The sequence below is a fragment of the Ranitomeya variabilis genome, chromosome 2 (assembly GCF_051348905.1).
Source record: "Ranitomeya variabilis isolate aRanVar5 chromosome 2, aRanVar5.hap1, whole genome shotgun sequence".
NCBI lineage: Eukaryota > Metazoa > Chordata > Amphibia > Anura > Dendrobatidae > Ranitomeya > Ranitomeya variabilis.
This window is the reverse complement of record NC_135233.1, coordinates 533617024-533634670: the sequence shown is the minus strand read 5'-3', so window position 1 is coordinate 533634670 and position 17647 is coordinate 533617024. Positions and strand designations below refer to the sequence as shown.

Here is a 17647-nt window from a genome sequence, read left to right as displayed (position 1 = left end):
GCCCATTTTTTGGTGGCTGAAAATCTTGGCTTATACTCAAGTATATACGGTAAGTCATTTACAAACTGGCCCCATCTATACAAGCAAATAGCACTGAAGACTATTCTACATAACCGTGCAATGGAAAATGAGGCGCAATCAATACAAGGGAATTTACAAGAAAATGAGATTTGTGTGTCAAAGTAAACTGCACCAGGGAATTGCAATGAGGGAACATGACTGCAGATTTACTGCTAGGAGACATTAGGGGTGCACTGTCACCTTCCCAATACCGACCCCTGTGTTATACCTGAATGGTATCTGCGTGTTTAAAAACAATGTACAATCGTCTCCTCATACCCCTCTTCCCCGCCTGCAGACAGTGACCAAGTGCAGGACGCCTAGCAGTCATTGCCGCAGTGTGCGGGGATCACACCCACGTGACTGACATCATAGCCTGGACATGCTGGGATGTCAGTCACACCACAGTCCCTGACCAGTCCACAAACCGTAGGCAGGAACAATGGTTTTTAAGCACACAGGTGGCGTTTAGGTATAACACAGGAATCATGAAATAACAGTATTAGATGGCTGAAAAAATGTTCCCAATACTTCTCTAGGAGTAAATCCTGCTGTCACGTTCCTTTAAAATAAAAAAAAGACCCTACACATCCATTATAAGATACTTCTAGCTCAACAGTGCAATTTCTATATAAAGGAGTTGTCTCAGCATAGACATAGATGGCTGGATCAAAGGTGCAGAAACTTGCCATAACATTGCCTCAGTTTATATTATTTGTTGGGTGCCTAGTGTTACTGACTTTTTTCCCCCCCAAGTAATCAGTGGAATCAAACTCCAACAATCGGTGACAACCAATCACCACACAGTCTATAACCGTTCTCTACACCAGAATCCTAATAGTTTATCCGTTAAACTAAAAACTCTGTACACACATAAAAAGACCAGACACAAAGAGCCTGACAACTAGTCAGAATCCTACTTTGCCATTTCCTTGAGAAAGTCGTGAAAAGGGTGTGAAGGGAACAAAGTCTAACAACAGACACAGTAGACACAACCCTTTAGGAGAATATACAACTGCGGTATATTTAATAGGTTTCAGTGAAGAAAAAAAAGCTATAAACAAGCCTTACCTGTAATAACGGGACTGCAGATAAGTGGAGCAAACAGTCTTTGATATATGGCTAGCAGAGCCAAAGTCGATTACTTTCACCCTGTAAGGTTGCCGCACGGGATCCACCAGCATGATGTTCTCCGGTTTGAGGTCAGCGTGAATTAAGCCAAGACTTTTAAGCTTTTTCAGTGCAGTAGCCACCTGCTGCAGGATGGCCCGGATAACTTTCAGGGGTAATGGGCTAAATTTGTTTTGCTTTAAAAAGTCATATAAATTCTGTTCCAACATTTCAAAAACCAAGCAAGTGTGGTTCCGATGCTGAAAGCATTCGTACGCACGCACAAAGTTAAACTCATCAGCATTCTCGCTGCTCAGCCTGGCAAGGATGCCTACCTCAATCTGCCCTTGGCGTGCATATGAAGGATGGTTTTTTAGGATTTTGACAGCCACAACCTCATTTGTCCCCCTTTTCCAACACTTTACCACCTGTCCAAAGGTTCCCCGGCCCAAAAAATCCAGTACTTCATAAGTATTTTTAACCGAGCACAACACTTCATGCTGTACCAACTGATAGTCACCATCCACAGTAGCCCCATTCTGCTTAGAAGCACCAGTGGTCGCCACAACAGCTACTGGGTTTGCTGCGTTGCCTGGTAGCATGGCAGGCAGTACCGACAATTCATCAACAATCTGCATGGTGCCACCTTGGTTTTCCAACTCTTCACTCTTACGCTTCAATCCACATCGCTGATGCGCTTCCAGCAGGTCTGATACACAATCCAATGTCCCAACTGTTGGTGCCTCTGTTGGATCTGGCTGCGCCTGCGCTGCTCGTTCCCTGGGAGCACCTGTGTTGGGTTTTACTGTGACTGCGCTGGTTTGGGATGCGCTAGTCTGCTGGCGAGGTCTGTCAATTGGATTCTTTGTCTGAAAAGGAGCCCTACTCTTGTTGGATGGATGTGCAAATCCAAAGTGTCTAGCATTCAGGTCGGTGTGTGGATAGCTCCTCTTGTTGTACACACAAGTACTTGGTTCTATTTTCAGTTTCTTCACACTACAAAAGGCACTTGACTGAGTTTGATAAACATATGGTGGGAACATCAAGACTTGTGAGGCCATACCTGGAAAACACAACACAAAAAAAGAAAACATTAATTAGTCATGCCGTCGTTAAAGCTAATGGTAATTCATGCATCACATTCAGATCTAACTGGAGTAGCCGACCAGGGTATGAAGCACTACTCCAAGCAGTCCTATGCCACCAGCTTCTACAATTCGTATGGTGCTAGAGTAGTAACGACGATGCACAAACCAACCTCATACATTGCTTTATTGGTGTGATGAAGGAACACTGCAACCCAAAATGCATAACTTTGTAAAGCTTCTAATTCAATAAAAATACATATTCTGAATCAGCTTTAATTTAGAATTCTGTTTTTTGCTTAATTTCCTTGTTATTTCTACCCAAAAATGTTTTAATACATTGATAATCGTTAACTTGTAAATTGATGACTCTATAAACTGATAACCTTTGGGAGAGGTCACCCTATAGTTCAACATTGATCAATCAGTGCCGCAATACACCCTTTCTTCCAGTGGAATGGTAAATCCCAATGTACTGAGAAATTCCTGTGAGGAATAATGGAAGCAAAGGGGTGTGAGAATTGTTATTTAGTGAGGACACAAATATGTAAAATATACTGTAATTAAAAAACAAACAAACATGTGAATAGAGTCTAAGAAAATAAAAGTCTTGTAATTCACTGGTGCGCCCATAGTCACATCTTGTACCATCCGCAGTTTTATCTGGGTCTGCCATATAGCGTGGTTTCATAAATATTTACATCCTCCATTAAATAACAATTCTAGAGCAACTTTTCTTAGCAATTTATTCCTAAATTCCAATGAGGAATAGCAATTTCTAACTGTGATTTACCATTGCACTACTGCAGGGGTACATGACTGCACAATGCCGTGCACCTATCCATCATTGAGCACCCAGTTATCAAAATACCAGTACTCACATTTTAGGGGGAGAAATAACAGAAGAACTGGACGAAAACAAAGATTTCGAGTTTAAAGGCGATTCAGAATAGATCTATTATTTACTGTAGCACACGAAAAGGAGAACAGATAACATGATCAGCTTCCAGCGTCAAATGGAAGCAAAGGGGCCCAACGATTTATATGGGGTCTCAATACAGGACTTTTTTCCCCCATTTGAACATAAACAACAAATGCAAACAAGACAGATCCTGTATGAATCAGACTTTGTTCACATTAAGCAGTTCGCTTTCCATTATGGTCATCCCAAAACTGATCCAAAAACAAACACAACGATCCAGTAGAGCAGGGGTGGGGTAGCTTTTTTCTGCCAAGGGCTATTTGGATGTTTACACCATCCTTCGAGGAAGGGGGCCGTAAAACTAGCGTGATAACTCTGCCCACAAAGTGCGTCCTGATGCTGGCACTGGGGTCAGGATGTAATCTTTTATTTCATGTGCATGCTCACGGACCAGGAAGAAATTAAAGGACCTGCGGCCATCATACAGCAGCCGGCCCGAGCACGGTGGGCCGGAGAAAAGGCAATACAAGATCCATTCATTTGAATGGGAATGAAAAGGTCTTAAGAAGTCTTCTCTTTAACTGCATTTCAGCCGCTTTCCTTTTTTGAGCAGGATCAAAAAACGTAGTCTTCACAGCTTTCATGGTCTGGGGGTTTGTTTTTATTTTATTTATTTTGGGGAGGGGATATTACATCGAAGTCTATAAGGAACGGATCGCAAAAGATTGACCTGTTGACAATTCTGTCAACAAATCTTTATTTTTAGAATTATGCAAGCCCAGAACACTAGAGAGGCCCCTCTAGTAAAATTGATTATTCACAGATGCAAAAGAAGGGGAAAATCAAGAAAGGTCGCACATCACACAAATGATCTACCAGTTATTGTAAGGAAATGAAGAAATAATTACATTAACCTACTGAGCTCCACACAAAGGAAGAGTCAAAATCTTCATTACTAAACTGAATTAAATTTTTCTTTTTCCTAAAGGGCCATGTGCACACGTTCAGGTTTTTTCGCGTTTTTTTCGCGGTTTTTCGTGATAAAAACGCTATAAAAACTCATTAAAAACGCATGCATTATGCATTCTATCATTTAGAATGCATTCTGCATGTTTTGGGCACATGGATGCATTTTTTTCCGTGAAAAAAACGCATTGCAGTAAAAAATTGAGCATGTTCATTAATTTTGCGGTTTTCTGCATTTTTCCCGCGATTCTATGCATCTGGGAAAAAACGCACAAAAAACACGTCAAAACGCAAAAAAAACGCATGCGGATTTCTGGCAGAAATTTTCATTTTTTTTGTCAGGAAAATTTCTGCACGAAATCCTGACATGTGCACATACCCTAAAGAACATACTTCTCCCCATTTGAGCAGACATCTATCAGCTATGTGAGAAATTAGAGCTCTATATTTAGCAGCAAATAGTAAGGCGGCAGGTGTATTTTCAGAGCAGGTATTAAAATATAAATCATCTATCAGCTGCTATGTACGTGTAAAATCTCTTAGGACAAAAGAAGAATGCTATAAATGTAGACTAGAAAAGTGACATTACTGTAGTAGCCAGCAATTGGAAATTCATGGCCATCCGCAGAAGACAGCCCAAGAAGTAAGATACCTGTAACACAGCAGTAAGCTGAGAGTCCCGGGCAAGCACAAAGCTACAGCCAGTCAGGCAAATATAGTGTTAAACAGCGGCCATTACCACGTATGGAAGAACCGCTCTAAGAATGGCTCAGGTACCATCTCTATGGCGACCAAACGCCCCAGAAGGAAGTTTGGACGGACCAGCCTTATAACGGGTCTTTCCAGTAAGCTCTTCAGAATTCGATTTTCCCTCCCTTACAGAAATGACCATGGAGCAGCAGAGCGTCTCTACTCTCAGGATGGCTGGTGCTCAATACACCAACGCCATAAGGCTATGTGCACACGTTGCGAATTTTGCTGCGGATTCGCAGTTTTCCATGCGTTGTACAGTACCATGTAAACATATGGAAAACGAAATCCACAGTGCACATGCTGCGGAAAATACAGCGCAGAAATGCTGTGTTGTATTTTCCGCAGCATGTCAATTCTTTGTGCGGATTCCGCAGCGGTTTACACCTGCTCCTCAATAGGAATCCGCAGGTGTAAAACCGCAGTGCGTTTTACCTGCGGATTTTGCAAAACCGGTGAGGAAAAATCTGCACACAAATCTGCAAAGTGTGCACATAGCCTAAAAGTGAGGTGAAACTGCGCTTCAAGGCACGCAGGCCATACATTTCCCATCAGAACAACCATTTAGCCTCCTAACTATGTGACGGCTTTAAACATCTCTTGACATGCTGGAGATATGGGTGTAATAAATAGGAGACCCTTTTTCGGAGACCCTTTTCATTAAAGGTACCGTCACACTCAGCGATGCTGCAGCGATATAGACAACGAGCCGATCGCTGGAGCGTCGCTGTTTAGGTCGCTGTAGAGATGTCAAACACAGCAGCTCCAGAACGATGCAGGAGCGATCCTGTGACGTAGCGGTGACTCACTTATCGTTCTCACAGGTCGTTAGCTCCATGTTTAACATTGCTGGCATCGTTGCTTTTGCTGTCAAACACGACGATACACGCCGACCTGACGACCAAATGGAGTTCTGGACTTCTAGCTCCGACCAGCGATATCACAGCAGGATCCAGATCGCTGCTGCGTGTCAAACACAACGAGATCGCTATCCAGGATGCTGCAACGTCACGGATCGTTGTCGTTCTCGTTGGAAAGTTGTTTAGTGTGAAGGTACCATAAGACTCCCCACTATGACAGATATCCCACGTATAGCAAAAGACAGTGTCACATGCTGGCATTTATTCATATCCCATCCTACCCTCTAGCCCCCAATGTCCCACAGAAGGGACGCAAAAAAAAAACTGCCGTCGATGTAATCTCTTATTTGCTATGTAAAGTTAAATGCAGTCTATTGTCTGCTGCTATCAGCTATTTTTGGTGGAGGAGAGCCTAAAGGCTGAGTCACACATAATATCTTTAACGATATCGTTGCAACGTCACGCTTTTGGTGACGTAGCAACGATCCCGCTAACGATCTCGTTATGTGTGACAGCGACCAACTATCAGTCCCCTGCTGGGAGATCGTTGGTCGACGGGAATGATCAGGACCTTTTTTTGGTCGCTGATCACCCGCTGTCATCGCTGGATCGGCGTGTGTGACGCCGATCCAGCGATGTGTTCACTTGTAACCAGAGTAAATATCGGGTTACTAAGCGCAGGGCCGCGCTTAGTAACCCGATATTTACCCTGGTTACCATTGTAAAAGTAAAAACACTACATACTCACATTCTGTTGTCTGTCACATCCCCCGGCGTCCACAGGGTTAAAACTGCTTTCGGAAGGAGCGCTGTTTATGCACGCGCTGCTGCCGAGAGCTTGCCTGCACTGACTGTCAGCGCCGGCCGTAAAGCAGAGCACAGCGGTGACGTCACCGCTGTTACTGCCGGCGCTGACACATTCGGTGCAGGGAAGCTCTCGGCAGCAGCGCATGCATATAAGGCTGGTTTCACACTTGCGTTTTGATCTGCAGCGTTTTAAAAAAAAAACCGCATGTGGTGAAAAAACACATGAAAACGCATGCAAACGGTGCGTTTTTTAGACGCATGCGTCTTTGCAGCAAAAAAAAAACGCGGCAAAACGCGGCGTTTTCCCGCATTTACATGCGTTTTTTCCCGCGTTTGCGTTTTTGAAACGCATGCTGAGAAGTGTGTGACAGCTGCCAATCATCAAAATCAACTAGAAAACACACTATTAATAGAATTAGCTAGGGTTAGGGTTAGGATCCCTAGGGTTAGGGGTAGCTTATTAGAATGTCCTGGTCACCATGTCACTGATAAGCCACCCCCTACCATCAAGGTGATAAAGGGATCCAAACCCTAACCCTAACCCTAGGGATCCGAACCCTAACCCTAACCCTACCCCTAACCCTACCCCTAACCATAACCCTTGGGATCCTAACCCTAACCCTAACCATAGGGATCCAAACCCTAACCCTAACCCTACCCCTAACCATAACCCTTGGGATCCTAACCCTAACCCTAAGGGTTAGGATCCTAACCCTAAGGGTTAGGGTTAGGATCCCTAGGGTTAGGGTTAGGATCCCTAGGGTAACTAGGGATCCTAACCTTAGGGTTAGGGTTAGGGTTTGGATCCCTATGGTTAGGGTTTTCTTGTTTTTTGTGTGTTTTCTTGTGTTTTTCTATGAAAACGCATGCGTTTTTAACGCAAACAAACGCATGTGCTTAAAAACGCATGCGTTTACATAGACAGCAATGCATTTTTTTACTGCAAAAAAACGCCGCTAGAAATTACTACAGGTTGCATTTCTGCAAATGAACGCACACGTAAAAAAACGCATGCGCTGCCGAAAACGCATCAAAACGCATGCAAAAAAACACATGCGTTTTTAATGATAAGTATAGGAAAAAAAACGCATGGGTCATTCCACATCAAGTGGACCAGTTTTAAAAATCGTCCCCACTCGACCTTCTCCGATTTTGCTGAAAATTTATAAGGATGTACATGTATGTTTGAAAAGAGGTTCTGTAAATTTTTAGGGCCAGATCTCAAATACATTGGGCACTGTTGACCTTTCACTGGAGGTTCCACCAAGCCTGCGGCTTCAGCTAAGAGGATTTTGCAAACTTTGGCACATAGCCATTAGAGTTCTATACTGGCTATGATGCTGAAATTTGGCATACTAGCTCAACTTTTGCTGCTAAACACGATAAAATTATTACCGGCTATGACAAAGCAATATTTCGGCCGCAATTATGAGTCAAAGTAGCTTGAAAAACGCGTTGCATAAAATTTATGCCAAACTTTGCCCATATATAACTCAAGACCAAAAACCAATAGCAACTGGTGCTTTGCCCTGTACATCAAACATCTACATGACTTTGCATTGCTGCAATATCACGGTCAAAGCATATGTATTTGTGGAAATATTCACACCCACATATGATGAAAAACTTAAAAAAAAACGAATTTTACCTATTTTTAGGTCAAATTTCTCTAAAAGGGTACCCCTAAAATATATTAATTCTGATATCATTAAAAAGAGCACATTTTTCTCTACAAGGATCATTGGGGTTTTTTTTGGAGTCTCTCAGTTTAAGAAATGAAAAATGCCACTGAACATGGTGTTATTTATTAATACGCAATGAATGGTAACTGCACTATTCAAACCCTTGCGTTGGTCCATGGTGGTTATACCACAACCAATTCCCTAAGAATTGGTATTATAATCCTATTAAGAATTGTAATAATGCTGTCTTTCGAGAATTGGCAGCCCCATCGCCTAGGAGCCATGGCCGATAGCCGTGCAAGCCGAGCCTCGGGCGGTCTCTTTATCGCAGGTTCCGAAGCCTGAGGGTGGGTGTCTTTGCCTAGGATCCCAAGCCTAATATTGGGTATCTTTTGTTGGTTCCCAAGCCATAATGTTCAGTCTAAGTGGTCTGGAATTGTTGCTGAATTTGCAACATAATCGGTTCAGAGAAGCTGTATTGTCGGCCCATTGCTGTCTAAAAAGGTCCAAATCTTGACATTGGCACCTAAAAGTTGGTCCATTAAGGCTATATCAGACGAATTCGGTGTCTCTGAACGAATGGTCAAACAAGCTTGAAAGCTTAAATGTGAACATGGGATCTTAGCCTTACCTACAATCAAGTGTGGCAACAGTTTCTGAGGAAGTGAAGAAAAATGTGCAGGCATTTTTTGAGGATGATGAATTCAGTCGAATGTGCCCTGGTAAAAAAGACTATGTATCAGTGCGAATAGCAGGATAAAAAAAGCAGATGCAAAAGCGACTATTACTGAGCAATATGAGGGAAATGTTTGTTGCCTATCGGAATGGCCCTGAAATTGGATTTTCCAAGTTTTGTGAGCTTCGGCCAAAGTGGTGCGTAACTGTTGGATCTGCTGGAACACATTCCGTGTGTGTGTGTGTACCATTCACCAAAATGTCAAACTAATGCTTGCAGCATGCCCAATCAATGATGACTACAAAGAGCTCATATGCAAAATGGTCTGTGGAATTGAATCCAAGGACTGTATGGCTTGGCCGTTGTGATAAATGCCCGGGTCCTGAAGTTTTAAAAGAATTTCTAGTCAATGTGTTTGTCAACAGTGACCCTGAAGATATTATTGAGTTCAAACAATGGATTCACACTGATCGAGACACGCTTGATACCAAACAACTGACTATAGAAGATTTCATTGAAGAATTGGTTTTGAAAATTTCTAAACTTTGTAGCCATCACTACATCGCCAAGCATCAAAGCTGCTATCTGAAATCGTTGAAGGAAAATCTGAGACCTGGAGAGCTTGTGATCCTTATGGACTTTGCTGAAAATTACTCATTTTTGTTCAAGATGCCATTCAAGGTTTCCACTGGGAAAATAGTCAAGCTACAGTACACCCCTTTGTAATTTACTTCAAGGAATTAAATGGTGAAGCTGCGCAGAACATCAGCTTGTGCATAATCAGTGATTGCTCACGACATGACAGAGTTGCAGTCCACACTTTCTTAACAGTAATTGTGGAGTATCTCAAGACTCTCATCTATGGGATTCATCATATCCACTACTTCAGCGATGGATCTGCAGCACAGTACAAAAATTTCAAAAATTTTCTCAACTTGTGCCACCACAATGCTGATTTCAATATCAGCGCTGAATGGAATTTTTTTGGTACCAGTCATGGAAAGTCGCCCTGTGATGGGATTGGAGGAACAGCAAAGAGGTTGGCAGCTCGTGCCAGTCTTCAACGCCCAACTGAAAACCAAATACTGACCCCGGTGGATTTATTCAACTTTTGCAACGAGCAACTGCATGGAATCAAGTTTTTTGTTTGTTTTTTGTTCCAAAAGAAAAAATTGACGAAATACGGGTAGTTCAAGAGGAAAGGTTCAAAGATGGACATACAATTGCTGGAACAAGAGAAAATCACCAGTTTGTGCCAATTGATGACAAAAAGATTCGCATTTCAAGGGTGTCAAATGACCCATCATCTTTCATTGCCCATGTAGATAGATCTGTCAGATCAGAAATGCTTTTTGTGCCAATTGCAAACCTCCAGCCAGGGCAATACATTGCCTGCATTTACGATAGGAACTGGTGGATTGGAAATATTTCTGAAATTTCAGTCGACGAGCATGATGCATTAATAAATTTTATGCATCCTCATGGACCAGCTAGCTTCTTTCACTGGCCTGTGAGAAATGATACATGCTGGATTCCCGAGCAGTCAATCATTGCAATAATTCCAGCACCAGCTGCAACAGCAATGGGCCGACAATACAGCTTCTCTGAACCGATTATGTTGCAAATTCAGCAACAATTCCAGACCACTTAGACTGAACATTATGGCTTGGGAACCAACAAAAGATACCCAATATTAGGCTTGGGATCCTAGGCAAAGACACCCACCCTCAGGCTTCGGAACCTGCGATAAAGAGACCGCCCGAGGCTCGCCTTGGACGGCTATCGGCCATGGCTCCTAGGCGATGGGGCTGCCAATTCTCGAAAGACAGCATTATTACAATTCTTAATAGGATTATAATACCAATTCTTAGGGAATTGGTTGTGGTATAACCACCATGGACCAACGCAAGGGTTTGAATAGTGCAGTTACCATTCATTGCGTATTAATAAATAACACCATGTTCAGTGGCATTTTTCATTTCTTAACCCCTTCACCCCCAAGGGTGGTTTGCACGTTAATGACCGGGCCAATTTTTACAATTCTGACCACTGTCCCTTTATGAGGTTATAACTCTGGAACGCTTCAACGGATCTTGGCGATTCTGACATTGTTTTCTCGTGACATATTGTACTTCATGATAGTGGTAAAATTTCTTCGATATAACTTGCGTTTATTTGTGAAAAAACGAATATTTGGCGAAAATTTTGAAAATTTCGCAATTTTCCAACTTTGAATTTTTATGCCCTTAAATCACAGACATATGTCACGCAAAATACTTAAGTAACATTTCCCACATGTCTACTTTACATCAGCACAATTTTGGAACCAAATTTTTTTTTTGTGACGGAGTTATAAGGGTTAAAAGTTGACCAGCAATTTCTCATTTTTACAACACCATTTTTTTTTTAGGGACCACATCTCATTTGAAGTCATTTTGAGGGGTCTATATGATAGAAAATACCCAAGTGTGACACCATTCTAAAAACTACACCCCTCAAGGTACTCAAAACCACTTTCAAGAAGTTTATTAACCCTTCAGGTGTTACACAGGAATTTTTGGAATGTTTAAATAAAAATAAACATTTAACTTTTTTTCCACACAAAATTTATTTCAGCTCCAATTTGTTTTATTTTACCAAGGGTAACAGGAGAAAATAGACCCCAAAATTTGTTGTACAATTTGTCCTGAGTACGCTGATACCCCATATGTGGGGGTAAACCACTGTTTGGGCGCATGGCAGAGCTCGGAAGGAAAGGAGCGCCATTTGACTTTTCAATGCAAAATTGACTGGAATTGAGATGGGACGCCATGTTGCATTTGGAGAGCCCCTGATGTGCCTAAACATTGAAACCCCCCACAAGTGACACCATTTTGGAAAGTAGACCCCCTAAGGATCTTATCTAGATGTGTGGTGAGCACTTTGACCCAACAAGTGCTTCACAGAAGTTTATAATGCAGACCCGTAAAAATAAAAAATCATATTTTTTCACAAAAATGATCTTTTCGCCCCCAATTTTTTATTTTCCCAAGGGTAAGAGAAGAAATTGGACCCCAAAAATATAGTTCTTACCGATAACGGTATTTCTCTGAGCCCATGACGGCACCACGGAGAGAGGGGATCCGCCCACCAAGGACAGGAAACCTACAGATAAAAAGGCGGTACCACTCTCCCGCATCAGTTGTTTACTAGAGAACGATGGGAGACTATGGAACAGCTTATTAGTTTCAACATTACTTTATTTTAACTTAATTGAGATACCACGTGGCCTATCAAAACTATCAAAAAATAAACTATGGCACTATATTAACGTGCACACCCATAAGTGAAGGGAGGAAATGTACGGGTGCCGTCATGGGCTCAGAGAAATACCGTTATCGGTAAGAACTATATTTTTCTCTGTCGCCCATGATGGCACCACGGAGAGATTTCATAGATTGTACATTCAGGGAGGGACCACCGCTTCCAGAACCCTTTTACCGAAAGTAAGGTCCGAAGAGGAAATAAGGTCCAATCTATAGTGTCTATAGAATGTGGAAGGTGATGACCAAGTAGCGGCTCTACATATCTGATCGATAGAGGTTCCGGCCTTCTCCGCCCAAGAAGCCGCCACTGCCCTCGTTGAGTGAGCCTTGACTTCCCCTGGAACAGACACTCCACTTGACGAATATGACAAGCTGATAGCGTCCGTGACCCATCTTGCCAAAGTGGATTTGGAGGCTTTTTTCCCCCTTTCGGGGACCCTGAAAGCATACAAAAAGAGAGGCATCCTCCCTACTCTCTCTAGTGGCTTCTAAATATTGTATGAGACATCTCCTTACATCTAGCGTATGTAATGCTTCCTCCTCTTTATTTTTAGGGTTAGGACAGAAGGAGGGAAGAGAGATATCTTGAGTTCTATGGAACCGGGAAGCCACTTTCGGGAGGTATGCAGGATCTATCTTGAGAATAACTCTATCCTCTAAAACCTGAGTGTATGGAGGGTTAGCAGATAAAGCTTGTATGTCGCTAATCCTACGAGTGGATGTGAGGGCAACCAGCAGGGAAGTTTTGAGGGATAGGATTTTTAACGGGACCTCCTCCAAGGGTTCGAAGGGAGGTTTAGTCAGGGCTCTAAGGACCAAATTTAAATCCCATTGAGGGGAGGTTTTAATTGGAATTGGCCTTGATCTGCTTGCTGCCCTGATAAACCTTGAAACCCACCGATTCCCTGCCAGATCGTAATTAAACAGAGCTCCCAACGCTGCCACATGGACTTTCAGGGTACTCGTGGCTAAACCGATCTCCAACCCCTTTTGTAAAAATTCTAATACAGTTTTAAGGGGAACCTTTTCTCCTACTTTGGAACCTGATGATGATAGGAATTTCTTCCATATCTTCCCGTATTGTTTTGTCGTGACCGGTTTCCTACTTTGTAAGAGAGTGGATACTAATGCTGGTGAAAATCCTCTATCCTCTAGTAGCTTCCTCTCAAATGCCAGGCCGTCAAGTGCAAGTTCATAACTTGTGGATGGTTGATCGGCCCTTGGGAGAGCAAGCCTGGGAGGTCTGGGAGTACCCACGGGTCGGATATCGACATTCTCCTCATCCAAGAGAACCAAGGTCTCTTCGGCCATAACGGGGCTATCAAGATTACATGAGCCCCGTCCTCCCGAATCTTCCTCAGCACTGCCGGAATCAGGGCAAATGGGGGAAATGCGTAAGCTAGATGATGCCGCCATGGAATCAGAAACGCATCCAGGGCTACCGGGTTCCCTTGAGGATTTATGGAACAAAAGGAGGTTACTTTTTTGTTTGTGTTGTTGGCAAAGAGATCTATGTTGGGAACCCCCCATTTTTTAGTAATCTGGGTAAATACCGTCTGATTTAGCTCCCATTCTCCTTGCTTTAAACTGGAGCGGCTTAGAAAGTCCGCTTTGAAGTTGTCCACCCCCCTTATGTGTAGACTTGTCAGGGATAAAAGGCTGCTCTCGGCTATCTGAAAAATTTCGTTGGTTACCTCCATCAGTTTTTTGGAGCGAGTCCCCCCCTGGTGATTCAGGTATGCTACTACCACCCTGTTGTCCGACATGACTGACATGGTGGGAGTGAAGGGCCCCCAAGAATTCCTGGAGGGAGAACCTGACCGCAAGGAGCTCTTTCATATTGGAGGATTCCTCCCGCAGGGATGTTGGCAAGGTGTTTTGAGCTACTAGGTCGCCTAAATGAGCCCCCCAGCCACTGGGGCTTGCATCTGTCGTCAGTATCTTTGAGATTGGGATTACCCATGGGACTCCCTGGGAAAGATTCCTTAGTGATGCCCACCAGGTTAGTGACTGAGTTGTTTTTGGAGATAATCTCAACCGACTTTCTAAATGCCCTCCCAGAGAGATCTCTTCTGATAAAATCTGCCATTGAAGGTGTCTCGAATGGAGCTGCGCCCATTGGACCGCCGGTATGCACGAAGTCATGGATCCTAAGAGGGACATAGCCTGGCGTAGTGTTATAGAAGGGAGAGCTTGTATTTTGGCCACTCGTCTTATCATCCTCTGTATTTTTTCCTCTGGAAGACGGCATTCTTCCTTTATAGAGTCCAGTATTAGACCCAGATATTCTTGGACCTGGGAAGGTACCAGTCTGGACTTTTTCAAGTTTATCAGCCAACCCAGATCCTGTAGGGACCTTGTCACTGTATCCAGCTGATTGCTGCAGTGTTGGGGGGAGGAGCCTATTATCAAAAAATCGTCCAGGTATGGTACAATCAAGGTGTCTTGCTCTCTGAGATGAGCCATTACCTCCGAAATTATTTTTGTGAATATTCTCGGGGCTATTGCCAGTCCGAACGGTAGGGCTGAGAATTGAAAGTGGCGTAATGTCCCCCTGATATGAACTGCTATCCTGAGAAACCTCTGGTGATCTATGTGGATGGGGACGTGATAATAGGCATCCTTCAGGTCCAGGACTACCATAAAACACCGAGGAAAAAGCATTTTTATAGAGGATTTTATCGTCTCCATCTTGAATGGTTGAATCTCTAGGTATTTGTTTAGGCTCTTCAGGTTTATGATAGTCCTGTAAGACCCATCTGGTTTTTTTCTCAGGAATAGAGGGGAATAATAACCTTGTTCTCTTTCTTGTGGAGGGACTTCTAGAAGAACCCCCTTGTCCACTAGTCCTAGGACCTCGTTCTCTAATGCCCATTGTTCTTCCGCTGAAGACCTTGGAGAGGTTATTGAAAAGAAGGGACGAGGAGTTCTCAGAAATGTTAGCTTTAGACCTGATTTTATTATGCCCAGGATCCATTGGCTGCATGTAATCTTTTCACAGGCCGGGAGAAAGAGTGACAATCTCCCCCCCACCCGGGGCCAACCTTCATTGAGAGGGTTTCTTGTTGTCGCCGGGGTTTTTATTAAACAGGTACCCTTTATTTCTGTTTTTCTTATCCTCCCATTTTCCCTGGTTTTTCCCTTGCTTTTTACGGAAAAACCTCTTGCTCCGAAAGGGCCGTTTGTAAGCGGGGAAACCCAGGGCAGGAAAAGATTTCTTTTTATCTCCTGCCTTCTCCAGGATGTCGTCCAGGGTGGGACCAAACAGAAATTCCCCTTCACAAGGAATAGTACATAATTTAGACTTCGTCTGTAAGTCCCCTGGCCAGCACTTAAGCCAGAGGGCGCGCCTTGCCGCATTAGAGAAGACCGCTGACCTGGCAGCCAATCTAATAGAATCAGCAGAAGCATCTGCTAAAAACGCGGCCGCCCCTCTTAGTACCGGCAAGGTGTTCAGTATGGAGTCACGGGACGCCTTCCCCTTTAGCTGGCCCTCCAGTTGGTCTAACCAAATCATTAATGAACGGGACGTGCATGCGGCTGCGACTGCTGGCTTTAGACCTCCTCCAGATGCTTCCCAGGCACTTTTGAGAAAAGCATCCGCTTTTTTGTCCATAGGGTCTTTCAAGACCCCCATGTCCTCAAAAGGAAGGGCAAATTTTTTAGACGCTTTAGCAATGGCTACGTCTAGCTTGGGGGCTTTTTCCCAGAAGGAGCAAGATTCGTCTTCAAAGGGGTACTTCCTTTTTGGCGTCAATAACGCCTTTCTCAAGGATTTCTTCCACTCCTTTTTGATTAGTGCGGAAATGGTTTCATTGAGTGGAAAAGCCCTCTTTTTCTTTTGCTCAAGACCTCCGAACATGATGTCCTGAACCGACCTTTTGGGGTGAGAGTCTACTAACCCCATAGTGCTCCTCACTGCTTTAATGAGGCCATCGGTGTCTTCTAAGGGGAAACAGCTGTGACCCCCAGAGGAAGAAGACGATGACGAAGAAGAGGAGGAGGAGGTGGAGGAGTCAGATGAATCTGAGTCCGCACTATCCTTGTCTGTATTAGACACCGGGGACGGAGACCTGTGTTTAGTCTTCCTCCGTTTTTTTCCCCTTTTCAGAGACTTAAAGGTGTCTTCTACCTGATTCTTAATCAGGGTTTTGAGGTCAGCTGCAAACCCGGGAAGCCCCTCGGATACTGTTTGCTGTATACATATACTACAGAGTCTTTTCTCCCAGGTATTTGGAAGATCTTCTTTACACAGGGCACAAATCCTATGCTTGGTTTTCCCTAAGCTCTTCTTTCCCTAGAGGAAAAGAGACAAATAATACCCTTACTGTCTCTAACTTTCACGAAGATCACTTACCACCTCCAGGACCCATAAATACCGGTTGAGGATGCTCCATGTCCGTCTTTTTCCCCGACGCCGTACTGGATTCCTTGCTATGTTGGGACCTTTGGCGTTCTTTACCGGTGGTGTCCTGGTGTCCTTTTTGCTGTCGCCGTTTTTGCTGCTGCTGCTGCTGCGGCGGCGATGCTGATGGTGGTGGTGGTGACTCAGGTAAGGGTGATACCATGTCACTCATTCTGATTGCAGGTATGGCCTCACGTAGGCTGCTGTCAATCGACTGATGATGCGGCTGACCGCCGCTCTGCTATGCTCTGGCCGCTGATGCTGCGCTCTGCGCCGGTGCCGTGCTCTACACTAGTGCTGCGCTCTGCGCTGGTGTTGAGGCTTGTGCCGCTGCTTGTGCTGCTGTCTTTCGCCTCCTGATGACTGGAGCCAGGTCCATTTTATACCGCCGCGCTTCCTGTGGCGCGCTTGCGCAATAGCTGCGGCCTCGTTCCCGGCGCCTGCGCAGAAGCGCCCATCCGGCGCCTGCGCAGAAGCGCCCATCCCGCTCGCAGAACGCCGGCGCCCACGCCATTCGGCGCCGCAGGAGCTCCCGCGCACGCGCGGGCGGCCCAAGATGGCGCTGCCCATGGCGCACATGAAACGCTGCCTCTCCGGAGCTCCCGGTTTGTTCGCAGCCTGAATGCGCGGTCCCTGCACGCTTCCTGGCCATGCAGTGTGCAGACTGACGCTTGAAGGGGGGAGAGCCGCGCTACCTCTCCCGCAAACACAGAGGGACCCCCCTGGATGTTGCCGCTGCTGCATCTTACCTAGGGAGGTGACCGCGAATTCCATGTCACCTCTCCCGCACACCCTAGAGGCCCACTAGCCCCAGCGGTGGCGCTTCGGGTCACCACACCAGCCGAGGCAGAGGGACCCCAGCTGCCTGAGTCGGACTGATTGGCCCCGGAATCCCACGATGATCTTCTTCTGGTAAGTCTGTAGGTCTCCCATCAAGGACAGGAAACCAACTGATGCGGGAGAGTGGTACCGCCTTTTTATCTGTAGGTTTCCTGTCCTTGGTGGGCGGATCCCCTCTC

The 17647-nt window shown here is 44.6% G+C and overlaps 1 protein-coding gene across 3 annotated transcripts in view; it reads right to left on the bottom strand.

Annotated features, from left to right (window-relative positions):
• The window catches only part of HIPK3 (homeodomain interacting protein kinase 3), a 339043-nt gene that overhangs the window by 251066 nt on the left and 70330 nt on the right, over positions 1-17647 (bottom strand). For all 3 annotated transcript variants that reach the window (XM_077288108.1, XM_077288109.1, XM_077288110.1), the window contains one exon: positions 1132-2233. In XM_077288108.1, coding sequence (XP_077144223.1) covers positions 1132-2233 — 1102 coding nt within the window. The remainder of the gene's footprint in view (positions 1-1131; positions 2234-17647) is intronic.